The sequence below is a fragment of the Sminthopsis crassicaudata genome, chromosome 1 (genome assembly GCF_048593235.1).
Source record: "Sminthopsis crassicaudata isolate SCR6 chromosome 1, ASM4859323v1, whole genome shotgun sequence".
In the NCBI taxonomy this organism is placed as follows: Eukaryota; Metazoa; Chordata; class Mammalia; order Dasyuromorphia; family Dasyuridae; genus Sminthopsis; species Sminthopsis crassicaudata.
In genome coordinates this window covers 680,324,759-680,352,241 of record NC_133617.1, presented here as the reverse complement: position 1 = coordinate 680,352,241, position 27,483 = coordinate 680,324,759, and the positions used below count along the sequence as shown (strand labels likewise).

Here is a 27,483-nt window from a genome sequence, read left to right as displayed (position 1 = left end):
TCAGACCCTCATCACTTCTTGCCAAGACAATTGTAATAAACTCCTGGTTGTTTCTATTCTTTTCTCTTTGCTAATTCTAGCTTCCACACAGAATATTTCTCCTTTGCCACCCTCTCATCCTTACCCGGTACCGAACATCAAGTCCTTGGGAAAAGGAACCAAAGAACTTTTTATTTTTGTATCTATAATGCTTAGTACATAGCAGAAACACTTAACAAAATGGTTGTTAAGTGAATGAATGAAGCATATATTTTGTGTTATGTCCTCAAATTATTTCCAATTTCTATTCTGCTTCTGCTAAGATAAAGCTAACAGGGGAGATAATTTAGTAAATCCTCACTGTATTGCTATTAAACCATGTACTATATTGAGAAGTGATTGAGGAACAATTTAATTGAATCACATACAAAGTTGTAAGAAATAACTCATGAATTATAGCTTCGTAAAATCATTGAATATTCATGTTACTGTGTTTTTCATTCCAACAAAGATTTCAGAATTATTTACAAATTTCCAGTTTGTATGTTGTATCAATAATAATGCTTTTGCCTACTTTTGTTTTAGCTTTTGTACTCCAAATTCACTGAGTACCTAGAAGATTTTCATATGTGGATATCGGTATATAGCCGTCCATCCTATAGTTGCTTCACTCATACTGAGAGGCTCATAGTTTGCCTTTTCTTGGTATTTGGCTATATGTCTATCAATGCTGCATTGATTGCCATGGAGAAAGAAGAGGTAGGTGAAACTATATTATCTTTAAAGTGATCTTAAAATCAAATCTATATTTTGGCATTTTTATATTTAATGTTTTTATTTTCCCTAGTTACATGTAAAACAATTTTTTACATTTGTTCTTAAAATTTTGAGCTCCATATTGTCTCCCTTCCTCTTCACCCCCACCTCCATTTAAGAAGAAACATATTGGGCAACTAAGTGGTACAGCGGATAGAGAATCAGCCTTGAAGTCAAGAGGACCTGAGTTCAAATCTGGCCTCTGACACAACATTGCCTAGCTGTGTGTCCCCAGGCAAGTCACTTAGCTTTCATTGCCTCAGCAAAAAATAAAAAAACACTAAGAAGGCGCATGTTGGTATCTTTTTAAAAGCATAAACATTAGGAGATGAGGAAGCTCTGCCGCAAAAAAAAACCCAACCAACCAAAAAACCAAACAAACCAACAGCAAAAGATGAATTTTATCATTGAAGAAAGAATCCTGAAGTTGAAATTAGAAGTGCTGAGTGAATCCTAGAGTACTACCTATGTGACTTTAACATAAACGGGACTTAGTTTCCTCACTTGCAAAATGAAGGAGAGAAAATGATGTTATAATCAGGTCAAAAGGTTCCTTCTAGCTTAAAGCCTATGCTTTTACTTAATGAGTTCCTTTCATCACATCAGGAAAGTAGAAAGGTCACTTTTAAAAAATCAAATCAGGGAAAGTGGTCAGAATGGACCAAGTAAAACTATAGTAGAAGTGACACATTTGAAAGCATTATGCTAATGTCATTGAAATATTATGAAGGATTAAAATTAAGTTCTTATCTTTGATTAAATATGTTGATTTCTGAGAGAAAACACATAATGACTTTTGATGAAAGGAAAAACATTTTAAACTTGTACTCTCTTATCATACTACGAAATGGATAACTTTCTCATGACCTCTGGGTAGTTGGAGAATGTACTCAAGAATGCTAAAACAGCAGCTGTCTGGGAAATGTCCTCTTTCCATATGTTGAAGATTTTGAACCAGTTGTTGGATATCTGATTCTGTGTTACATGTAGAAAAGGCTTCAATGAGTTCCAAAGTATATGTAACATAATATAAAGAACCATGGATGTGAAATTTAAAAAAAAAGGCTTGTTCATTTTTTTGTCACTAACTTGTAAGTTAAGAACTAGAACTCAAAATTTTTAAGGGTTTCAATAGGAAAAAACCCCAAATATTTATGTATATGTGTATGTATACCTATGTGTGCATATATTTCCAATAAATATTTACCTTCTCATTTTGGGGGGGCACATGAGGGATTTCAGTGGTATGGGACAAGAAGAGAAATCTTAATAAAGGGAAATTTTATAAAATTAAAATATTGTACATTCATGTTGTGTATGTTCTGCTTTAAAATAAATTATGTCTTTCCAGTAAGAATTACTGATTTTTCAAAATTAACATGATTTTTATGCAATTTTAAAGCAGTTTCCTGAAATTGGCCTCCCAGATGTTTCTGTAATCTCTTTAATGAATGGTGTGCTCTCCATTTTCATCGTCTCTCCAATGGCGTTATTGCTGTCTCTGTTATTCAGGCTCAGTAAGGTAAAAATGGAATAATCTGGGTTGTTGGATTGACCTGTTCATTTTGTAGTAGATGTTGTACTGGAAAACAATGTTTAATAAAGTCTCTTCTTTACCTTCACAGAGAACCACTAGGAATCTCATTGAAGATCAATATAAATCCCAAAGAGAATCTCCAATATATTCAGCAAGGGGTAAAGAATATATAGTGTCAATATCCCATATACATCTACAGAGATGAATATATTTATACCAAAGCCTAAAAACCATGTCAGAGAAATAATAGCATATCAATTTAAGCTGAAAAAAATGGATCTATGTTGGGAAAGAATTAAATAAAGGTATCTATTTCCCATCATTACAAAAATGGGGAATTATAGGTGTATAATATTTCACATACTATCCAATATTGTCAATATTAGCTAATTTTACTCTATTTTTAAATCTTTGTTAAAAGATATGGCATCCTAGGGGGCAGCTAGGTGGCACAGTGGATAGAGCACTGAATTCAGGAGGACCCAAGTTCAAATCTGGTCTCAGACACTTAACACTTCCTAGCTGTGTGACCCTGGGCAAGTCACTTAACCCCAGCCTCAGGGGGGAAAAAAAAAAGATATGGCATCGTAATTGAGATGGGGGAGTTTATTCAGAAATTAATATGATATAAACAACCCCAAAAGGCATCAATAAAAATAAAATTTAAAAATAGAACACAATTGGGCAATTTTAAGGTATTTCTCCTGTCATAGGTAACATTTGGCAAACAAAAGAGAAAGTTTCTCTGTTATATTTTTTCATAAGAGAATACAATTAGGCACAATGATACATGTCTGTAATCTTAGTTACCAAGGGAAATGGATCTCCTGAACTTGGGAGTTCTGAGTTGCAGTGGGCTGTACCATTTGGGTGCCCACAATAAGTTCAGGATTTATATAGTGAATTCCTCAAAAGTAGAAGATTATCAGATTGCTTAAGGAGGGGTAAATTGGCCCAAATAGACGGAGTAAGGCAAAGATTTTGTGCTGATTAGTAGTTGAATTAAGCTTATGAATGGTCTCTGTACTTCCAGCCTGAATAAGATAGGGAGATACAAAAAGGATAGGAGGAGGAAGAAGAAGAAAGTCTTAGTTTCTAAGAACAAATACAGCTGTCTGAATTGATATTTGTTTCTTAATCAGTAGTATTTTGATAAAGAAATGAAGAAACAAATGGTATGTTTGAAAAAATGATGAATTTAGGACCAGATGCCTCTTATTTGAATTTTAGCTCTGCCACTTACTTCATGTTTATGTCCTTGGATAATGTACTCAATCTCTTTGGAACTGAATGTCCCAAGTAAAAATAAGGGTATTGGATTAATTGACTTACAACCCTATTCAACTTCAACTTTCACAGCCAAAATATAGAAAACCAATGTATGTATATATGTGTGTGTGTGTGTGTGTGTGTGTGTGTGTGTGTGTATTATACAGAGAGAGAGAGAGAGAGCGTGCTCTGAGAAATATAAAGATTTCAAGCACCTACATAAAATTTTAAAAACCTTTATTTTAAAGGATTTAAACTTTTTCATCAAAGTAATCTTTGTTTTGGGCACAATCTTTATTACAAGTAAGTCTACATTCTGGCATCAATGTCACAAAATCTTGCCTATAGGTACTTTGTGGTTCTTAAAGAAGAGTCATTCTCCTTAGAGGAAGGATGTACAAGAGGAAAATTCTCTCTCTATTACCCCTTAATTATGTCCTTCATCTCAACATTCTGCTTTTAATTTGTTTCCATCAGGTCATGATTTCCATCAACGGACACAACATTTTCAAAATAAATATGAGGTAAATAGTTTAGTAGGTAATTCCATAGCTTTCATTTTTTATTTTTCTCTAGTTGATTTCCTAAACTATAGAATTTCAAAAATCTGTCTTTCAAAAAAAGTATTTCTTTTATAGAGTATTCAGGTAATCACTGTGCTTATCTTAAAGTGCAATACTGTATAGTTTCTTAATTTCTCACATAAATATCCTTTTGATTCCATCTTTTATATATTATCACTGCTCCATAGTTTCTAACAAGTCTGAATCATTGCTTTTTTCTCATAATTTTGCTCTTTGAGAATTCACCCAAAGGATTAGTGTACAAAGCTTGTCCCATTTTAGTCTTGTGGATTTTTCTGAGCAGGTTTGCTGTTTGCATTTCCATTGATGCTAAAATATTAATCAACATAGTTCTTTTTTTCTCTCTTGTTCTCTGTAGCAAAACACATTGGAGGAATTTACTCTGGAGGCTTCCCCTGGAAATGAAAATGAGAAGAAAGAAGGAAGTGGCACTTCCTTTCACAGATACTCCAGGCATTTGGGTGATTACTGCATTGACGTATTCCAAAAGATAGACATATTCCAAAAGAATCCCACACTCATTCTAACTGCTCCTCGGGTCAAATCCATAGTGCAGGATGATTGAAAATATGTACCCATCTTCCATGTTGCATGCTCAGAATAGTTCTAAAGAAATACTGGGAAATATTATTGAACAAATTTTTTTTAAGAAAAAGCTATTACAGGCCAATTGAGAAATAGGACAAATGAACACATTTAGACAAATTAAGGTTATAACTCAAGTAATACTTCAATTACACATAAATGTTTACTTGGGCATATTTGGAATATGCTCTAGCCATATGTGATTGTAAAGTGCATCTAGCCAACCAATAGAAATAAATATGTATTCTACGAATTATAAGTTTTTAAGAACTGGAAATTTGCAAACAGAAACAGAAGAGGGTAGAGAATAAGAATCAGTCTCAGAGACAGGAGGGGTCGGGGTTCAAATCTCACCTCTAATCAATGGAGATTGTATGATGCTGAGTAAGTCACTTTACTTCTTAACCACAGGAATTCACTGAAATTAGAAATTAGAAGATCATCTGCCATGGTAGAAAAAAAAATTCCTCTTCAGGTATTCCATACATGAATGAAATCACAGGTCCAAACCCTCCTCATAAGAAAGGGGGAATAATTTTGCTAAAAATGTTTACATTTAGTGACTGAAAGTAATTTTTAATTAGCAACAAAAGAACTGTTTAGGCTTCTTTGGAGTTGCTTCTTTTGTTAAAATAAAAGGGTTGGCATTTTAAATAATGGTTTATTATAGATAACAAGTCCTTAGAAAGCCTGTAAAATTGAATAGTTATATGTTACAAGCATTTCCTTCCCTCATTTTCCCATTATTCTAAGCAAAACCTGATTTATTATAACAGCACAGCATTTAGAGTTGTAAGGGTCCTCAGTAGGGGTGTGCTTATAAATATTTATCTCTAAGAAACAAAACTATAAGTAAAATACACTTTTAAGTGTGATCTGCATTATGAACATTTTCTTCATCACTTTTTAAAAGTACAGATAATTAGAAAAAACAATAAATCAAGTCCTGGTTTTTAGCTTTTAAAAATTTCTGAGGCGTTATTGCTCACAACAAAAAAAATATAGCAAGACAATTGGAGTTGGTGCTGATGCATCCCTATATCAGTGACAATCTACAGTAGCCCAATCTATACTCAAAAGAAATCCTCACCATATAAAGTCTGATAAATGGTAATTCAGCCTCTGCTTGAACGCCTTCAATGAGGGTCACCCACCATCTCTAGAGGCAACCCATTCCACTCTCACACACATATAATTTTTGGGAATTTTTTTCGAACATCAAACCTAAAGTTGCTTCTTAGAAATTTTTATCTATTATTTCTGGTTCTACTCTGTGGAGCTGAATAGAGTATATCTAGTCATCTTTTTCTAATATCTATAGACATAGATATTCAATTATCTATAGATAACTATCATATCTTCAATTTCTCAACTGATTCTCATATGACAGATTCAAAACCTTACGCTATTCTAGCGACCCTCCTCTGGATCTTCCCCAGTTTATCAATATCCTTTTAAAATAGTGGTATTCAAAATAATACTTTAGAAATAGCCAGACTAGAGTATAGAAGGACTATAATTTCATTCTCTTGGAAGTGTTGCCACTCTTAATGCAGCCCAAGATCACAATGATTTTTTGTTTTGAAACATATACACACTAACATCTTTCTAGACAAACCACTCTCTAATTCTACCTCCCCTAATACACTGGTAAAAAATGATTTTTTTAACCTAAGTGTTAAACTTTGTGTTTTATTGTATTGAATTTTCCCTTATATTTCAATGTATTGAATTGTATTGTAATTGTATTGTACTGAATTTTCTCTTCTTAGTTTCAATCTAATGCAGGATCTTTTTTGGACCTTGACTTTTTTCAGTGTGTTAGTAATTTCTTCAAGCTTGATGTCATCTGCAAATGTGACCAGCATGATATCAAAGCTTTTACCTAAATCGTTGATAAAAATATTCATCTCTTTAATTATCTATCCTGGAATTTCCTCCAGAATTTAAGTCAAACTCACTGGTCTATAGTTTATAGTTCCAATCATCTTTCCTCTTTTACAATCAAAATTTTTCTATTTTTGTACTTTTTATATTCTTTTTCCCCTCACATACTCTCAAATATTACTCACAAATGTCAACTAGTTCTTTCAGTGTTCAAGAATGTAGTTAATCTGGATATAATGTAATATCTAAATAATGTAATGTGGTAATTTCTGAATGATATATTATGAATTTAGTTAGTAATAAATTTTAAGCTTTAATAGCTTTAAACTACAGTAAGACTTTTGGGATATTTTCTATACACATCTGTAGTCTTTTCTTACTTTAAAAGACTGCCAATCAAAGCAAGGAAAGAATAACCTAAGATCAGATACAGATGTGTCAGAATCATGTTTGCTTATCTGAAACTGGTCATGAGGAAAGATGTCTGAGAGTCTCTGCATGGTGGAAGGGTCACCATGATCTCAGATTAATCAAGAGGTAAAATATCTAGATAGACTCTAAGACTTCTGAGGTTTCTCTTAATTTAAAATCTGTGGTCCTGCAATCATAAGCGAAAACATTTTCAATATAAATTAAAATCATTATGGAGAGTACCATTTTTAAAGAGTTATTGACCTAGTAGGAAACAACCAATGATAAAATTTGGTAATTAATCACAATCATAATAGTGACCATTAATTTGGCACTTTAAAGTTTGAAAAGTGATATCTGTATTTAAACTAATCTCATTTGGTCTTCTGTAAGGTAGGCACTATTATAATCCCCATTTTCAGTTAAGAAAACTGAGACTGAGAGACATTAAATGACTTGCCCGGGATCACACAGCTAATAAATTTCCAGGGCCATATTTAAGCTCAGGTCTTAGTCCAGGTCTAGCAATCTATCCAAAGTGCCATTTAGCTGCCTCCCAATATCCAAATTAAAATGTCTACTATCTAAAATGTTTTCAAAATGGTCTTTTATAAAATGTATTTTGTTTACAAAATGAATTTTGTTGTGGTCTTCTCCTTAGAGCCCTATAATAGGTTAGAAGAACCAGCTCTGCAAAAATGGATGGTTCTTCCTCTTTGGTCGTCCCATGTGGCTTGGATCACTTGTGGGCTAATTTCTGTGGCTTGTGGGTTGATGACAGGACTGCTAGGATACAGGTAAGACCCCAAGTACTCTCAAAGTAACACAATACAGCTCTGCAGATCTGATTTAGCACACATTATCTGGATCTGACAAGTATATGTCCTAACGAACCCTTAGAGCAGCTTTAGAACTTATATAGCATCCTGGAGAAAAAGCACTATATAAAATTGTAAAATACAAATACATAAATAATTGTATTGTTTACTTTAGTTTTCCTATATTACATGCAATCAAACATCTATTAAATACTCTGCTGAATGCAAGAAATGGATGAAGAATTACATAGTTCTTTCCATTAATGTGCTTTTAATCTTATAATAAGATAATGTATGTTTGCAAAATAATTATAACACAAGTGCAAAAAAGTACATAGATGATGACAAAAAGTGTGACATGAGAGATGTCACTGTGATGTGATTACAGAAAATGTCATGGATGAAGGTTGGAGGACAATAATTTCAATAAATTGAGATGGGGTGGAGTCAGAGAAAGGACATGATAAGAAGATACCAGTGTACAAGATAGTATAATTCTGCTAAAGTAGTAGCGATAATTCTAGTAGTAGTAGTAGAGTAGTAGTAGTCATAATTGTAGGATTCATTTTCCTGTTGTTGTCTTTGTAGTTATTGTCATTGTCATCATTATCCCCATAATTATAATAATAATTAACATTGATAAACTTTAAAGTTTACAAACTGCCTTACAATATTATTTTATTCTCACAACAATCCTGGAATATAAGTACTATTATTCATCTCTTTTGTTAGAAGAGGAAACTGAAGGAGAGGTTAAATGACTTATGCCTCTAGAGTCATACAACTGGTGAGCTAGTGAGGTAAAATTTGAACTCTGATCTTCCTGACTCCAGGTCCAGCATTTTAGATACTTTGTCACTAGTTAACTAGATAAGATATTGTAAGTAAATCAATCAATCAACAATTCATTAAGTGATTAATATGTGGTGAGCATTGTGACTGACCAGCAGAACTGTAAAAACAAAAATTTAGCAGACTCTGTCCTTCTGAAACTATCTGTATTCTTCTGGGGGAGACAGAATGTGTACATATAAGTGTATATCCAAGATTAAAATGATAGGATTTTTGTCAGGGAGAAATCAGGAAAGATCTGTATGGCAAGTGGCCTTTGAATTGAGCTTTGAAGGAAACCAGGAATTCTAAGAAAGGGAGATGGGGAGGGAGGACATTCCAGGCATGGAAAAATGGACTTTGTAAAGTCATAAAAACAAGAGATGCAATGTTATGCGTGGGAATCTTCAAGACCAGTTTGGCTAGTTTTACCATTTGAGGAGTAATGTTAATAAGTCCCAAAAGGTAGTGTATAGTCACGTAATACTGTGAAATGAGACTGGAAAGAAGGGATGCAGCCAGATTGATAATGACTTTGAACATAAAGAGCTTATGGTGAACCAGTGCCATTTTCAACACTATAAATCACCCTTCTTTTAAATAACAAAAAACAATTGTTATATACCATATAAACCCATAGGAAGTTTTAGGAGCGGGTGTTCAAATTGCCTAGTTGAATAGTTTACAAGTCATGGCGGCAAAAGGCTATGTGAATGTCTGCAAAATGCAACCCTCTGAGGAGAGCTTTTGAGACAGGAGACTGGTGCAAACATCATTATGCTTTTTAGTAGAAAGACGTGCAGGAATATCTCAAGTTTCACAGAATCAGAGACTGGCCCTTTTCCCAGAACACAAAGCTGATTTATTTACTGCCAGTTCTGAGTAAAAAGAACACTGTCTGGTAATTAAACAGAACCACAATAGATTTCTATCATGTCCTTTCTCTTTCTTCCTTGAGACTGAACCTGATAATTTTATCTTTCTGATTGTAAAAGGTTAACTAGGATTTTTAAGTGACAACAATCTACTGGGCTGGTATTGGATTAGATCGATGCACTTTCTCTTCCTCCCAATTTAGTGCTAAAAAAAAGTAATATAAATTACCCATCATTTAAGTAAATATTTATTTTTTGGATCTGGATTTTTGGGCTTTTCCAAAAGTAGACAATAGTCTATAAAAGTTTTCTCTGGCTGAATATCCAAAATGATGAATCTAGAAATAGGAAAGACATTCAATGGTAGACAAAATGGAAATTCTACAATCAACTGAGGTGAGCCTGAGTGCTATACTAAGAAGAGCACTCTCTCTGAAGTTAAGAGCCTGGGTTCAAATTCCCACTTTTGACATCCATGATCTCTGCCACTTTATGCAAGTAGCTTCCTTTGTCTCACAAAATGAGGAGGTTGGACTAGATAATTTCTGAATTCCCTTCTCCCTTCATCATTACTAACTCCATGACACAATAAGGTATATTTTGTGTGCATGTTATGAAATAACTTGCTCAAAAGGCAATCTAGACAATGCATCACTACTTTACTGCATTTTTCATGCAGAAAAACATCCTATTCACTTTTTTTTTTTGGAAGGGAGAAAGGATATGTTTGACTAGAGTATTATAAACATCTCTTAACTGCTCATTAATTATTATACCAAAATCCACCTAAAGAGAGCAGTATTGTTTAGGGAAAAGTGGACTGTCTTTGGAACTTGGTTAGTCTCCCATACTAGCTGGATGACAGAAGGGTTAGTCCTTTAACCCATCTGTCTCAGTTTTTCTCTAAAACAAAGAATCTAAACTAGTTACTAGTTTACTACTAGTTACAAACTAATTACTAATCCTTTCCAGTTCTATAATTCTTCCTAACATTAATATTATTTTAGAATTTGATTCTAGTCTACTAAACAGATAATAAGAAGTACCTATGTGTGCAAATACTTTACTAGACAGAAGAAAAAAAAAATAAAGGCAGTGATCCACCCCCTCAAAGATTTTATGATGAAATATATTACATTCAGAGTTTGCTCTCATCTATGTCTCTAGGGAGATTTGTATTGAGAATTAATCTGCAGATGAGTAGCAGAAAAATTAGCAAAAAAATATTCTGGCTCATTTGAAATCAAGGGGATAACTTTTAGCAGAGCAAAGAGACTCAAGGAGTAATGGAAGCTTCTCATTGGGACCCTCAATCTATTGTTTACTTTCTACCAAGGAAACTAGTTAAATAATGGAAGTAGAAACATGAAAATCACAAAATACAGTTCCATTCTTTTGCCCTTCTACAGGTTTGGTCCTTCAAAGTGTGTCCAGTGGATCCATTCAGTATTCTTTTCCATTGTGGGCTGTATTTTTGTTGCCCAGCCACTTGTGGTAAGAAACATTTTAATTGCTATCAGTTTATTGTTTAAAAAAAAAAGGTGGGGGGACTGGATAATTAGTAAACCAAAAGTCAATCAATCAATCAACAAGTATTTTTTAAGGACCTACTATGTATCAGACACTGTGCTAAGTGAAGGAATGACCAGGAAATAGACAGTTTCCTTGTTGAATAAAAATTATTTATCCCCTCCTCCAGATCACTACAATTTCCTTCAGTTCATTAAACAAGTTAAATACTCTGTAATGGTTTCCTTTCATTAATAGAACAGTTAGACTCAATATTATCCTTACCATCTCCATCATGGATCACATAACAGATCAATAGATACTTGCAAACAACTTTGGAGGTGGGGACAAGAGTAATTAGAGGAATTAAAATTCAAACCAAGCACTTTTGATGTTTTCAACTGATTACCTACAGTGTGCCACAATCTAATGATGACCTTTGGTACCATTTTTCTTCTAGACTTTGGTTTCCTTATTTGTGAAATGAAAAGACTATTTTAGATGATTCTTCTAAGATCCTTTCTTTCTCCAAATCTATGATCTCATGATCTTTTATTTAAGACAGGAGACAGACATGTTTTATAAAATAACAAATATGCTTTGTCGTTTAGTCATTAATGACAATTTGGGATTTCATTGGGGTTTTCTTGGCATCGATACTAGAGTGATTTAACATTTCCTTCACCAGCTCATTTTTATAGATGAGAAAATAAGGCAAATAGAGTTAAATGGCTTGCCCAGTGTCATGTAGCTAGTAAGTATCTGAAGCCATATTTGATTTTAGGAAGATGAATCTTCCTTCCTATAGGCCTAGCACTCTAACCATTATGTCACCTACCTGCCTAACAAATAAACAGATAAAATAATTACATACACATCACAGATATAAGGTTGATTGGGATTACTACTAAATATATAAAGCATTTTAGAAATTATAGGTCTTGGGCTTCTTAGTGGAAGAGAGTCAGAATTTGTATTGCCATGTTTAAAAAAAAAAGGTTTTTTGAAAGAAGTTTGAAAGAATTGTTTAATTATTGAGATTATCTATAAATTTCATTTCCCCCGTACATATCATTCTCATTGTAGCAAAGATAATCCAAGATTGGAGCTATATTCATAAATGCTATTACTACATCCAAAACAATAACCACAAAAAGACTGAAGGAGAAGAGCTATAACTTTTTGCATAAGTTACATTCCTTGATGTTTTCACCCAGTGGAATAAATACATAAATAAATTAGATTATCCTCTTTATAAAAACAAAAAATAGACTACTTGAGGAGAAAGGAAAGAATTGTGTGGGAACTTTGTACTGGGAAACAACATGATTCCTGTGGTTCATAATCCCAGAGTTTGTTTTCCTTTTATGTGAATTTTTTTTTTTTAATTTACTGGACAACTTTTCTTCAGAAAGAGAAATCTACATATCTTTCCACGTGTCCAATTTGTGTTTATGTTGACTTTCACTGAACTCCTCTGAGAGCTGGGCATCATTAGTACCAAAGAGAGAGAATAGTCTTTGATAAATTTGTATATTTAAGATCAAGGGAAGCTCCAAATCCAATCAATGATTTTTAAACTCATTCCACTTCTCAGTTAGAGCCTGGCATATGAAACTGTCTGTGATTTTTTTTTTTGTTAAAAACAAAATAAAACAAAGCATTTTTTGGACTTCCACAGGCCTCCTACTCCTAAATTAAGAATAATGACCACAATTCCTGCACAATTTAAGGAACAGGAGTTTTGGAGACCCCAAGATACTTAGAGTGATAATATATTGAGATATTTCACCTATTGTGTCAATTCTTGTGCTTGCCATTATTGTTTATATGAAAAAAGAGCTTAGTTAAACCTAAAACTTGAGTGCTGTTTCTGGTCTGGGAACAGAAAAGAGTTTTTATGTTGAGAAAGGTAACAAACCAAATGGACTTGGCTATAAGTTACATTGTGATTTTCTTTCCAGATATTCTTTGTGGCTTTGACCCTAGCTTGGAGAAAAAAAGACCACAAAGGTTTCTTTATTGAGGCATTATATGATGCAACCAAGAACCTTGAATATGAATTGCATCATTTTTCCAAGAATTGTGCCTTGTACCCTTCATACTGTTGCATTCCCAACACTGCAGCTGACTTTGAAAAAGTAAGTGATTTAACTCTTTAGGTGCTTTATAAATCTTAAAGAATTATATTAAGAGAAATTATTATTATTATTGTTGTTGTTGAGTTATTTTTAGGTTTTGTGTTTCTCATCCAAAAGTATTCTTTGAGATAGACTTTAATTTTTGCTTTGAAACATAATGAATTGTTTACTAATGTCTTCTACTTCTTCCAACACAAATATATAAAAGATAAATTATGCATAAATGCAGAAAACTCATCCATATGTATTTCCTCCAAAGAATACAGAGAATGAATTCAAGTAGGTGTACATATTATAATATGATGAGCTCAATGACTGACTCATTCTCTTCCTGGCACTATATGAATTACATATTTTTTGAGATTAGTACTATTCTCATTTACACATAGGAAAATTATTCATTCTGCCAACAGACATTTATTAGATTTATATGCACAATCCTTTTATAAAGTCCCATTATCAAAGTGAAAATGTCAGATCCTCCCAAGCTAGACAAACATTGAGTATGATGGGCCCAGTGTTGGTTGTCCATTTTTTGCAGATCTGCTTATCTAAATTTGACAATACTGATCAACTAAAATTTTTGATCAGCTGATTTTTTGGTAGTTTGAGGGGAAGGAAGGATATGGAAAAGAAATAACCATTTTCACAGCACCTACTATGAGCCAGACACTACAAATATTTCATTTATTGTTTACAACAACCCTGTGAAGTAGGTGTTGTATTTCCATTTCACAAGTGGGGAAACTGAGGTAAACAAAAAATACATGATTTACTCAGGGTCACATAACTAATAGGTATCTGATGCCAGTTTTAGACTCAGGTCTTCTTGTCTCCTTTGACTCTATCCACTGCGCTGCCTACGGCACCATGGAGCTACTGGAGAGGGGAAAAGGTACCAAAGTAACTAATGAAGTCATCATCAACTAAGTCATGGAGAACTTGTAAACGTTCACTGAGAACTTCATCTCAATGAAATTGTGGATTTCTAAAAGAAATATTCCCGGTACTTTAGTGATTAATATAGTCAGTACAAAGGAAAATGTAGAATCTGCCCTCAAGAAGCTTATAGTGAGATTGAATATTGCATATTATGTTCATTAAATTGTATTATATTTTTCTGCCAACTTCATCATAGTCACAGAAGTTATTCTTTGCTTATTTCCCCCCAAATATTACTTAATCATTGCTTACAGATGTCACAACTTATTTGCCATTTGGGCATTGTTGTCTTTAATGTGTTTAAAATCTTTTTAATACAATTATTTCTGATGTTCTGAAATTCAAGAAAGTTTTCCCAATAAGGAATTCCTTCTGCACCCCAAATATAGAAAATGAAATCTTCAGGGTTTTTTCTTCCTTGGCATTCCAGTTACATATAATTTTGATTCTTCCAAGTTAGTAGTGTTGCATGATGTATGGCCAGACAGAATCACTGGGAGAATATTGTTGTTAAATTATAAGGTAAAATGTACAACCTTGTGGTGACTTAATTTCTTCATTGGACAGAATTCTCAGTAACTCTTTCATTTTCTCCTTCCAACATAATGAATGGTATGTTTCTCTTTGACAGATACTAGTGGCTCGTCAAAGAGCACGTTATTTACAGTGGGTTCACCCACCAACTTCAGCCCAATTGAAAGAAGCCAGAGGAAGAATTAGAAAAGAAGTTCTTTTACAAACAGCAATAAGGTGAGAGAAATGTGCCTTTCTTTCAGTTTTTTTTTTGCTCAAAGATTCTAGGACAAGTTCATTTTTTTTTTACTTTTAAGTGTAAGAATAGAATTTTTTTCTCCTGCTTCCACATTTTCCCCCTTCCCTCCTGGATTTGCTGGAAGCCAATATTAATTTCCCTGAAGCCATTTCCTTTCATCTCAACAACCATACTTTCAAGTCAGTCTTTCCAATATGGCTTGTGAATAAACAATGATCAATTGTTGCCTGAAACATTCGAAGTATATCACATAGTTACCAGCTTTAATCATTAAAAAAAACTATTTCATTATTTAATCTGGAGAAGAAATTGTGATATATAATATACAAAGACTGCTGGACTGGGAATCAGGAGGTGTGGGTTCAAATCCTAGGTACTTAGCAGTTGTGTGACCATGGGTGTGGTCATTGCACTTTACTGATTTCCTCCTCTATAAAATGATGAGTGAGAGGAAGATGATGCTTTTGATACCTAACTAAAGGCTTGTAGGAAGGAGAGTGCCTTGTAAGCCTTAAAAGTACTTCAGAAAGAGAGTTGGTATTTATTACCTGTCCAATATGGGATGAGTATTATTGCTATTGTAGTTGTTATTATTATTTAGCAAAATAATGGCTATTGTGTTTTTTTTCCCTTCACAGAAACTTTTTCACATATATACTAATGTTGTTTCTACTTTTATTTATTATATTTGGAAAAATTTCCCATCATGAATATGTTCTTAATCAAACCATCCGTAATGAATTTATAAGGTAAGTTTTAAACTTGAACTTGTTTAAAAAAATATATATATATATATGTAAAACTATATTTCTTTCATTTTTTTTTCCTGAGGCACTTGGGGTTAAGTGACTTGTCCAGGGTCACACAGCTAGGAAGTATTAAATGTCTGAGGCCAGATTTGAACTCAGGTTCTCCCGACTTCAGGGCTGGTGCTCTATCCACTGTGCTATCTAGCTGCTCCAAATAACTATATTTTAATAAAAATGTTTTCTTTTGTCAACTCTGGTTTATTTTGTATACTTAAAAATATGATTCTGAAAACTCTTTTCAGGTCTTCAAATTTCATATTTCTAACTACCTTTTAGACATCTTGAACTGAAAATCTTGTAGATATTTCAAACTTAATATGCCTCCAAAAAACTAGTTATCTTTTCCCCTAAATCTCTTTCCTCTCTCATTTTCCTTCTTATTGTTGAGGGCAATACCATCCTCCCGGTCCCTTGAGCTCACTCTCTAGGAATTATGCTAGATTCCTTACTTTTTCTCCTTCCTCTCTATAGTCAGGCTATTGCCAAGACCTATTGACTTCACCTTTGCAGTATCTCTTGAATACATCCCCTTCTTCCCTCTGACCCTGATACCACTCTAGATTAGGCCCTTAACATGTCATACCTAAATTATTGCTATCTGCCTACTTCAAGTCTTTCCCCATTCCAATCCATCCTCCATTCAGTCACTAAAAAGATTTTTTCTAAGGGACAGATAGGATGTCACCCCCTATTTCTTACTAAATAGAAATATCCTCCAGAATCAAATAAAAAAATACTCTATTTGGCATTTAAAACCCTCAGTCTTACACTTTACTCTCTAATACATGTTCTTCATTCCAGTGACCATAGTTTCTGCCTCCTGCTTTTTCTCAGTGCCATTTCCTCTGGTTGGGGTTTTCTTGGCAATGGTCCTATATTACTTTGTCATTTCCTTTTCTAGCTCATTTTAAGGATAAGGAACTGAGGCAAATAGAGTTGTGACTTGTCCATAGTAACACAGTTTGTAAATGTGTAAGGCCAGATGTGAACTCAGGAGTCTTCCTGACTCCAGGTCCAGCATTCTATCTTTTTTTCTTGGCTGGCTGAAAGATCTTTAAGGTCCTCAAATGAAAGGGCAAGATTACTGAATTATCAGAATAGTGCCTTGGGGATAAATAATTCATAAGCATTTCATATATACTCTGGGCCCCAATATTGTTTGTAATTGAAGTTTTATAATTTATGTATGGGTTGTTTTTTTTTCCTTTATTTTATTTATTTCATTTTTTCCTAAATGAGCTTACCACTAAACTTCAAGCACAGAAACTTAAAACCATCTATATCTTTGACCTTTTCCACTGTTACTTTTAATAATCTACGTTCCACTGGGTCAGATTCAAAAAGAAAGCCAGCGTTTTGGAGTTTTCCATTCATTTTCTTGCCCAGTGTAACCTAGCTCTCTACTCTAGCATCCTGATCTGGAAAAGAAGGGATTCAGAAAAATAAACATACTCATTTATTTTTCTAATATTGCCTATACTATTTCTTTAGATAATCATTGCTCCAAAGTATCTTATTATTTAGACAGTCATAATCTCAAAATTATGATAAAATAATATTCTTTCATCTCACAAAGAAAGGCAAGTAGTTCCATGCAAGGAACTAGGTTCAAATACAAGCTCCATTGCTTAACTAGTTGTATATCCGTAAGTAAATCATTTTAATTCCTTTTGAGAGGAGGGATTGGAAAGAGACTCAGTTTCCTCATCTGTAAAATGAAGTTTGACTTCTCAGGAAGCTTTCATCTCAAAAAACTTGGATTTGACCAATCATTTCTATTTCCACATCATTTTAGTCACAATATTTCCTTCATTTTGGGGTATAAATTATCCATTATATTTAGTACCTTTTAAAATAAAATGATTAGATCATTTACTCTTCTTAGCACTCTTGTAATATGTTGATTATTTATCTCAAAATGGGGGACCTAGCTACTGGTAAATGAAAAGTACCCAAAATGGCTTGGATAATCAGGAGTCTGGGACAGGATAGTAGTTCATATTTATATAGTATTTCTAGATATTTTTATACAAATTTTGAAGATGAGAAAAGTGAGATTCAGAGAGTCACATGACTAGTGATAGCAGATGGAATATTAGATTTGAAGCCAGAAGATCTATGGGGTTAAAGTCCTATTTCTTCTAATTACTGTCTATATAACTTCAGTTTTCTTAATGTGTAAGCATAATGATTGTGAGTTGTTTCTGTGGGAGGTACAGTTGACCAGCTGGTACTCATCAGAGCTCTTTCCTTCCTATCCCCTTATCTCTGGAGATTTATTCAGTTACTCATGTTACAGCAAATAGTTGTTTGGTTGTTGTTTTTTTTAAACCTAAGGAGCAATGTAATGATCCCTCAGGTCCATGTAATTGCCTTCTCTGCTACTTATGGAATTTTTGTTAGATAAAAGTTGAAAATATGTTAACAATTGCTCCAAGAGCCCAGTTAGGAAAATTCCTAATGTTTAGGCAGAGATTTAGTTCTCTTCCCTATCTTAAATTTATCTCTAGCTAGCCTCTGGTTTCTATATGTTTGAGGCAAAAGTCAAAGGAAATGTTTAAGATTTTTTTTGTTTTTTTTTTTTAAAGCAACATCACAGTGTGAATTGTGGGATAGGCAAAAGTTGTAGAATTTGGGGAAAGAGCAGATCTTTTTGTATTCTTCCCCTTATCCATGATGATATGGACACAATTAGTAGTTTCAATCCAGAATAGCCCAAAGAGGACTGATGGCCCTCTTTGACTTCTCCCTTTTTTAATAGATCACAGCTCCCTTTTTGCACACTCTTTCTAGCCTCTCATTTTCTCTAGGAGACATTTTTTCCCTCATTTTTTTAAGGAGCCTGTTGCTCCTAGGCCGTTGAATCTTTCTGATTCTGTTTAAATATAAGCTGTAGAGGATCAATTGTATCTTCTCTTGCTGTTCTTGAGGAGCCCAGTCTTTCCTTTTGGTTTCTCTTACATGAACATAGGTATATGTCTCTCAAGAAAAGATAAATAGTTTCCCATACATGACTCAAGTCTATCTTCTGTCTCAAATAATTATTACCTCTCAAGGCTAAAGGGAGGGAGAGGGAGAAGAAAAGCAAAAAAGAAAAGTGCAAGCATTTATTAAATATCTACTATCTTGGTTGGATTTCTCTCTGTTCTACAAATCCTTAAATGCCAGTTCATTCTCAAAACTCTATTATATTATTAAAGTGAAGGAATTGGACTGAATGGCCTACAAGATCCCTTCCATGACTAAATGCATGATACTAGATGACAATGCCAGCTTTTGCACCCACTGTTCTTTATGGCAAAGCTAAAACATGTGCTATTATTCCATGAGTGAAATAGTCCAACATTGAGTCCAGGATGACTCAATGGATTGACCAACATTAGCAAGTTTTCAAGCTAACAGAAGCACAAGGACAATAGACTTGGAGATCTATGGAATATTAAAACTGGGAGAGATCTTAAAGATCACCTAGTCTAATCCCCTCATTTAACAGTTGATGAATATGAGGGACAGTAAAATAAAATGATTTTTCCATAATTGTAGAAGTAGGACATATGTGCTATATCACAAAACTTCTATTTCTATGAAATTAAAAAATATATTTTGATAAATTTCTATATAATTAATTTCTATGGCCATTCTATGGATTTTATATTATACTTAACATTATTCTGAGAAAGGGTCCATAAATTTAACAAGGTTGCTCCAAAGGTATATGACATAAAACAAAGTTAAAAAATATTTGTTGTCTGGGGATCCCTCAGAAGGTATAAATTCTACATACATGATTAGATATGGGAAGAGAGTACTGTTAAGTACAAGATATCCTGGCCTACTGGCATCCTCAGTCTAGTTAGCATTTGGCTGACTTTCATTAATGGAGGTCTTCTCTCTACATTTTTTATACAAATAATTGTTGCATTTTTGCAAACTTTATCAATTAAATAAAATATTTCATCAAATAGTTATTTTTAATTCTTCTCTGAGAAATGATATAGCCAAATAATGGCTGATCCCGATCTATATACTTGTCACTTTTATGACAACATGAATTTTTCTGTCCTGACTAAATAAGTCCTTTGAGACTATCAAGTAACCTTGTAAATCAAACTCGCTATTTATAAACATTCCACTAGTGAAATTAACTGTGCAGATCTGGCTCCCCCTTTACAAAAAAATACTAGCAGTCTTCATCAACGATCAATTTAGCACTTGAGCCCTAGAAGAAGGGAATGGTTCTTTGTAGTCTTCAGGCAGCTGGTACCAATAGATGGCACTAGTGTGTAAATCAAGAGAACAATGTTTTAATTCAAATCTTTGAAGAGAAATTAAAAACAAACTGAAAAAGGAGGGGAAAAAAATCCTTTGAAAATGGGCCCTGCTAGTTTATTTTTTATCTCATGTTTCATAAATCAGCGTCACTGGACAGATATTTAATCTAAATTGTAGCCTTTTGATATTAAAATGAGTAATTTCCCAGCTGAGATAATATTTGTAAAATGTCTAAGGTGCACATATACCTAATGTTCTCAGATTAATGGTGCAGATTCTTGGGCCTCCTTTGAGAATTGTGGATTGGTATCTGACTTATTTCCCACAGCAAGATTTGGCTAGATCTAGTCCTAAACTATTTTAATAGCTCCTTAAGCCCCTAAGGGCCTGCCTTCAGGTAGGAATATTTATATTTCAAAAACTTAAACTGAAATGTTTGCATTAGATTTTTTTTCTCCCTACAATATATAATCTCCTTGAAACATCAACATCCATTATTTTATAAAAAGTCTTAGCATTGCTTAGCATTCTAGATGAATCTAGTTAATATATTCATGACCAGAATATCCTTTGGTCCTTTAACTCTACTCTTATAATAAATAATCCATAAATTCATTAAGAAAGAGAGTCTGATGTAAGAGAGACAGACAGACAGACAGACATAGAGAGGAGGGAAAGGGAGGGAAGGTCTGAGAGAGAGGGAGAAAGGAAGAGGGAGAATGCAAGCTAGCCTTGAAGTTTAGCAGATCTGAATTCAAGTCCTGACTTCTGATGCATAATGTCTATATGAAGTAGGAAAAGAAGTAATCTCTCAGTGCTCTAGGAAGTACTGTAAAACTAGAATAATAAAATAATAATAATAAATAGCTAGTATTTATATAACATCTATTATTTGCCAACAATTTTTTAAAAGAAATTCTCATTTGAGACAACAACCCTTGGAGGTAGTTACATAATTATCCCCATTTTATAGTTGCAGAAATTGAAATTAAGTGATTTAATAAGATCACACAGTTAGTAAGTTTCTGAGGTTGGATTTGTGCATAGAATGATGGGCCTGGAGTCAAGAAGACTCGTCTTCCTGAATTGAAATCCAGCCTCAGATGCTTATAAATTGTATGACCCTGTTTGCATCAGTTTTCTCATCTGTAAAATGGGCTAGAGAAGGAAATGGAAAACCATTCTGGTATCTCTGCCAAGGAAATCCCAGATAGGGTCACAAAGAGTGGGCATGACTGAAAGGACTGAATAACAAAACTTCCTGACTTCAGGGCAGCACTCTATCCACTGTCCCACCTTGTTACCTACTAGGAGATGCAGAACAGGTGTTGATGTGTATTGAAGAAAGGAGTTTTCTTCTCTGAATTTCTTATACCAGTGAAATCACAGGCCGAATCCCCATCACTGATGTCTTTTAGGCCCGTGTTGGGAGAGTGTAAAAAGCATGTCAATAACTATTTAAATTTATATAACACTCTAAGGCTTACAAAGCATTTTCCTCATAACAACTATGAGACAGGCTTCCCCCATTTTACAAATATGAAAAATGGGGGCTGGAGTAGGGTCAGACACATATCCATGGTTACATTTTTGTGAAGCAACAAAACTGAAATTGGGACCTAAATGTCCTGCCTCAGTGACAAATGTTCTTATGCTTAAATCATGAATTCTTCCCCCACCCCAGACTGATCACTAGCTCTATAACTTTTCACAAATTATTTAATATCTCTGAGCCTCAGTTTCCCCATCAGTAAAATACAGGGGGCTTGAACCATAGGATCTCTAAAATTCTATGGTTCTATTCTTTGAAGCTAAATTTAAGACATTAAATAGACTGCCTGGTTGGAATATTGTGGGCCTTAGGCCAAATCTGGGCCTTGCATTAATTTTAGAATTATGTAGGCATGGTAATGGTGATGACTTGAGTTTTTCCATAGGACCCAGGAATATAATGGGCATTTTAAGAACTATTTTTAAAAGATTGTATAATTTTAAAATGCATTAAATTCACATTTTATAGCACTTATGTTTCAATACTATAAAAATAACTCAATTCAATGCCTAGACAGATTCCCACAAGGCAAGCATCCTGATCTCTACTTCTCCTTGGCAGCACATAGTCCTGATGAGCTTATCAGGAGACCCCAGTCATCTCAGTGGCCTTCTAAGCAGCAGTCTTCTGTTCTTTGGTCTTTCTTTGTGATGGGATGTATACTAGGATCTCTCCTTTTACTTTCTCAACAAAATTTATTTACTTATTTTGGCATGATGATCTACATCTGTGCTGCTTGTCCAAAGTACCACAATTGCTTTTTTATAATACAATTGAATTTAGTTTATGAAATAAGAATCAAGAAGCATTCTTAGTTTTTTGCCCATATTCGCAAAAAAACACAACAGATTTGTATCCTATAAGTCCATAATACTTCATAGGATAACCGCTTTGCAGCCAAAGAAACTATAAAAATCGACAACATTCTTCTATATTATTTTATTTGGTTAAGCTGTCACCCTATAATTTTCCAAGCAGAAAGTTAAAAATTTTATTCAAAATTTGAAAAGGGGAGATTTTGAACAAAGCATTATTATCACAAATTCTGGCAATATTTTCCCCAGTTTTTCAAGTCTATGATTATTTCTTTCTTACAAAAGTGTAGTAATAGCACCTCTTTCACATGTGACTCCAGAAAAGCTACCCTTGATTTAAAATATAATCTCATCTGCTTAAAATCTTAGCTTACCACCTCCCCCAGCCAATGCATTTGCTGAAAATAATCAACAACATAATTCATTTGAATTACAGGCATGTAGTAAAATAACACTGCTGGAAAAGTAGCAATAGAACATCCTACATCCAAATAAATGTTCTTTGTCAAATTAAGGGCAAAAGAGGGGAGCAAAAGAAAGGGAGTGAATGACTATAGAAGAATAATAAACTAGATCAATAACTGAATAGGAGTGTTTTCTGTCACCTTCCTCCTCCAATCTGTGTCACATAAAGAGATGCTCTTCTCTCTGCTAAGGTGATTCCCATATATTCACTTTTGATGCCATCATGCCTTATTCTGTTAATCACCCCCTCAGCTATCTATTGTATCTTTAATCTTCATTTACCAGCTGCTTCTTGCTAATGTTGAATATGTCCTTGTCTCTCCCATTCTTAAAAAATCCCTAGCTTGATCCTAGCATTCCCCATTAGCTTTTGGTCTATATTTCTTTTCTCTTTAGTGGCTAATATCCTTGAGGAAACCATCTACACTCAGTATTTTTCCTTTAACTCCTAAATTCTATGCAGTCTGGCTTCTGATCTCATCATTCAACTGAAATAATCCTCTTCAAAGTTACCAAGGATCTCTTGATTTTCATATCTAACAACTCTTCTTAGTGCTCATTCTTTTTAGCCTTTCTGAAATATTTGACCTTCTTTTTCTGGCTACTCTTTCCTCTCTAGGATTTCATTACACTTCCCTTCACTGGTTCTCCTTCTACCTGTCTCACAATTTCTTTTCAGTTTCTTGTGCTTACTTTTCATCCAGGTTCAATGGCTGTGATTATCCCTCTAAAGGTTTTTCCATGGCCCTCTTCTTCCTCTTTATTGTCTTACTTGGTGATCTAATCAACTCTTATAGATTAATCATCTCTATGCCAATAGTTTTCATATCAATTTATTTAGCTTTAACTTTACTCTTGACCTCTAGTTTCATGTTACCAAATCTCTCTTGGGTATTTTGAACTCAAAGTCCCCTAGACATCTTAAACTCAGCATATCTAAAGCCAATTGATCTACCATTATCAAAGCCTCCCATTTCTGAATTTCTTTCTGAATAGGGCATTGGTATTTTCCCTATGTTCCAAGCTTGCATCCTAGGTGTCATGTTTAATCCCTCATTACTCACAATGCCCCATTCAATCTGTTACAAAGTTCTGTTATTTCTACCTTCAAAATATCTATCATATTTGTACTTTCCATTTATTCAGCTGGCATTCTGAGTCAGGACTTCATCATCTCTTACCTGAACTATTGTAGCAAACTGTTAGTTATTTTCCCTCTCTCAGATCTCTTTTGACTCCAGTCCATTCACTTCTTGGTTGCCAAAGTGATCTTTCTAAAGTACATTTCTGAATATGTTACCCTCCCCACTCACCATCCATTATTCAGTAAATTCCATTGGTTCATTATTACTGTTGGGATTACTAGGTGAGAACTGAGGTTGTCTGGATGGTGACAAGGTGAGAATTCAGGTTTTCTGGACAATTACAAGGTGAGAACTCAGGTTGACTTGATAGAGGGGGCAAGCTCATTGGCTGGGGTGGTTCTTCCCAGAAGCCCTTGCATTATCCCACGCCCATTCTCTGGGAGGATAAAAAGAGACAGCAATGGGCGCAGAGAGCAGATCGGCCTGGAGAAGGATAAGAGCTGGAGGAGATTCAGAGCCAGGATTCAAGAGAAAGACTCTGAATTGCATCAGGCTTGACGGGGCTCTCTGCAGGAAGGGAAGTCACTTCTTTGGACAAGAGTTAACAGCAACTGCCTGGAGACAACGGTTCGTTACAGGAAGAAGAATCTGTCTGAGAAATTTGAGTAGACACAGCAGATCTCTTCCCAGAGAGCGATCCGGCAGCTTCTGGAGACGACAGCTCGCTACAATTGGCGCCCAACGTGGGGCAAGGACTTTTGCTTATCCTGACAAGAGGAGCTAGACCAGACCTTCGCAATTTGGCGCCCGAACAGGGACAGACACGGTCCTGATTCCAGTGGAAAAGCTTCCGATCTAGATCTCAGTCTCTCTGACCCAGAACCGTGAGTAACGAGGAAACTTTGTTAAAGATTAAGTGAGCGTGCTAATAGATAAATAAGGAACTTAACTTGTTAAGGGCTAAACCAGGAATCTCTTATAGTGAAATGGGGCAAACACCTTCTGTTCAAGGAAAATGTTTAGAGAGCATCATCAAGGTTATGAAAAGCCAAGGCTTGATTATAATTTTAGAGGAAATTACTGAACTTTTAAGAACTGTGAAGGTCATATGTCCTTCTTTTTCTCTGGAAGAAGAATTGGATCCAGATGAGTGGAAATTAGTAGGAAAGCAATTAGGTGAACACTACAATTGTCTTTGTGACATTTTACCCTTTGGTTCCAGACCAAACTCAGTTTCCAAAGATACAATTCATACCTACAATTTAATCCAAATGGCTTTAAAAAATGTTATTCTAAAGGAAGAGATGAAGGAGCAAAATGGGGAGGTGTCAACTAAACTAGGTGAAAAGGATGAATCAGATAACAATGAAGTTAAGTACAATTCTGAGCAACAGGAGCACCTCCCATCTCCTCCCTCAATTAACCCTTCATGGGTGGAGCAAGAAGGAGGAGAGGAAGAGGCAGAAACACAAACAGAATTGCCTGTGAAGCAGCCTAAGCCTATGACAAGATTAGAAAAAGCATTGGTTAAAGCTAAGAGAGAAGGACAGGATATAAGTGATTTTATACATGCATATCCTGTGATTGAAAATATTGATTCTGTAGGTCATAAAATGAGAAGATATGCACCTTTAGATTTGAATAAAATTAAGGATTTGAAAAAAGGTTGTACCCTTTATGGGACTACATCAGCTTATGTCAAAATGTTACTAGATGGTTTGTCTTATGAAGTCCTAACCCCGAATGATTGGAAATCCATAGCAAGGATATGCCTGGAACCTGGAGAAAATTTATTATGGCTTGCGGAATTTCATGAATTATGTAAAATTCAAGTCAGATGCAATTTGGAAATAGGAGTTAACACACAATTCACTTTTGAGCACTTAGCAGGTGAAGGTCAGTATGGAGAGAATTCGGAACAGATTGATTATACCATGACAATATATGAACAAATTGCTAAGGCTGCAATAAAAGCTTGGGGTGTCCTTCCTGGACAGAAAGATCGTGGAGAGGCTTTCACTAAAATACAGCAAGGTCCCAATGAACCTTTTGCAGATTTTGTGGGACGTTTGCAAACTGCTGTCAAAAGAACTATTGGAGAAAATTCAGCTACAGAAATAATGACCAGACATCTGGCTAAGGAAAATGCTAATGAGATTTGCAAAAGAATTATATGGGGATTAGATAAAGATGCTCCTTTAGAGGAGATCATAAGACGCTGTGCTACAGTGGGAACAAATGCTTTTTACACCCGGACAATGATGAATGTGGAAAGACAGGGTCCCTCCTGGCAAAGGCCTTCTAGAGAAACTCGGCGATGTTTTCAATGTGGAAAAATTGGGCATCTAAGAGCTCAGTGTAGGTATGGAGATACAGTGAGAAGACAGGGTGAAAGAAGACCTAAAACCCCATGTCCAAAATGCAACAGAGGACTCCATTGGGCATCAGAGTGTAGATTAATTCAGGGAAATGGGATGAGGGGCCCTGGACCTGGGCCCCAGGCAAAAAAGACTTGGGGCATGATGGCAGCTGATGTTACACCCAAAGAACCTTTAGAAGGCCAGGACTCTGATTTAATCAATCAGCAGAGAAGCAATCACATGGCAGAAAGGGATTACCTGATAAATCAGTCAAAAGGCAATCAGATTGCAAAAATGGATTACACTTGGGGAGAATACAGGCCTTTTAAACCAACAGGGCTGTGCCCAGTGCAAACAACTCCAATGTAATTGTCAGATGATGAGAAGAGATTTAGAAAGTAGTAAATAGAAGGAAATTAGATAGGTTAACTGCCTGGGAGAGAGGGTTTGCTTGTATTTCTTCAGCAGGAGAAGGAATCAGATGGGTGCCAACGAGTCATATTCGGCTTGCCATCAGAGAGAGACAGAAAAAGAGAAAGACCTCAAAATAAAGGAGAAGATCTAAGAAACATCTGACACTGAAAGAGCATGGGATAATAAGAAGACTGTTAAAGAACTTAAAAACCAGCAGGAATCATTGGACTTCCTCACACAAGATGAGAATAATGGACAATGGACTTATGGACATTTATAAATTTTCAATTTATGATTATGATTATGTTATATACTTCTAGCATGTGTTATGTTACTATGTTACTATGTGCTTATGTAATTTATGTAATTATCTGTAATACTTCCCATATTGATGGATTATGTTCAAGGTCATGACTGTCCTATGTTCTAAATCAAAAGAAAGGGGGAGATGTTGGGATTACTAGGTGAGAACTGAGGTTGTCTGGATGGTGACAAGGTGAGAATTCAGGTTTTCTGGACAATTACAAGGTGAGAACTCAGGTTGACTTGATAGAGGGGGCAAGCTCATTGGCTGGGGTGGTTCTTCCCAGAAGCCCTTGCATTATCCCACGCCCATTCTCTGGAGGATAAAAAGAGACAGCAATGGGCGCAGAGAGCAGATCGGCCTGGAGAAGGATAAGAGCTGGAGGAGATTCAGAGCCAGGATTCAAGAGAAAGACTCTGAATTGCATCAGGCTTGACGGGGCTCTCTGCAG

At 34.8% G+C, this 27,483-nt stretch overlaps 1 protein-coding gene across 1 annotated transcript in view; it reads left to right on the top strand.

Moving 5' to 3' along the window:
* The window catches only part of PKD1L1 (polycystin 1 like 1, transient receptor potential channel interacting), a 158,782-nt gene that overhangs the window by 101,681 nt on the left and 29,618 nt on the right, over positions 1-27,483 (top strand). The window contains exons 33-42 of the mRNA XM_074282718.1: positions 565-738; positions 2,198-2,317; positions 2,421-2,490; positions 4,079-4,125; positions 4,544-4,646; positions 7,730-7,865; positions 11,002-11,086; positions 13,066-13,242; positions 14,816-14,934; positions 15,595-15,705. Coding sequence (XP_074138819.1) covers positions 565-738; positions 2,198-2,317; positions 2,421-2,490; positions 4,079-4,125; positions 4,544-4,646; positions 7,730-7,865; positions 11,002-11,086; positions 13,066-13,242; positions 14,816-14,934; positions 15,595-15,705 — 1,142 coding nt within the window. The remainder of the gene's footprint in view (positions 1-564; positions 739-2,197; positions 2,318-2,420; positions 2,491-4,078; positions 4,126-4,543; positions 4,647-7,729; positions 7,866-11,001; positions 11,087-13,065; positions 13,243-14,815; positions 14,935-15,594; positions 15,706-27,483) is intronic.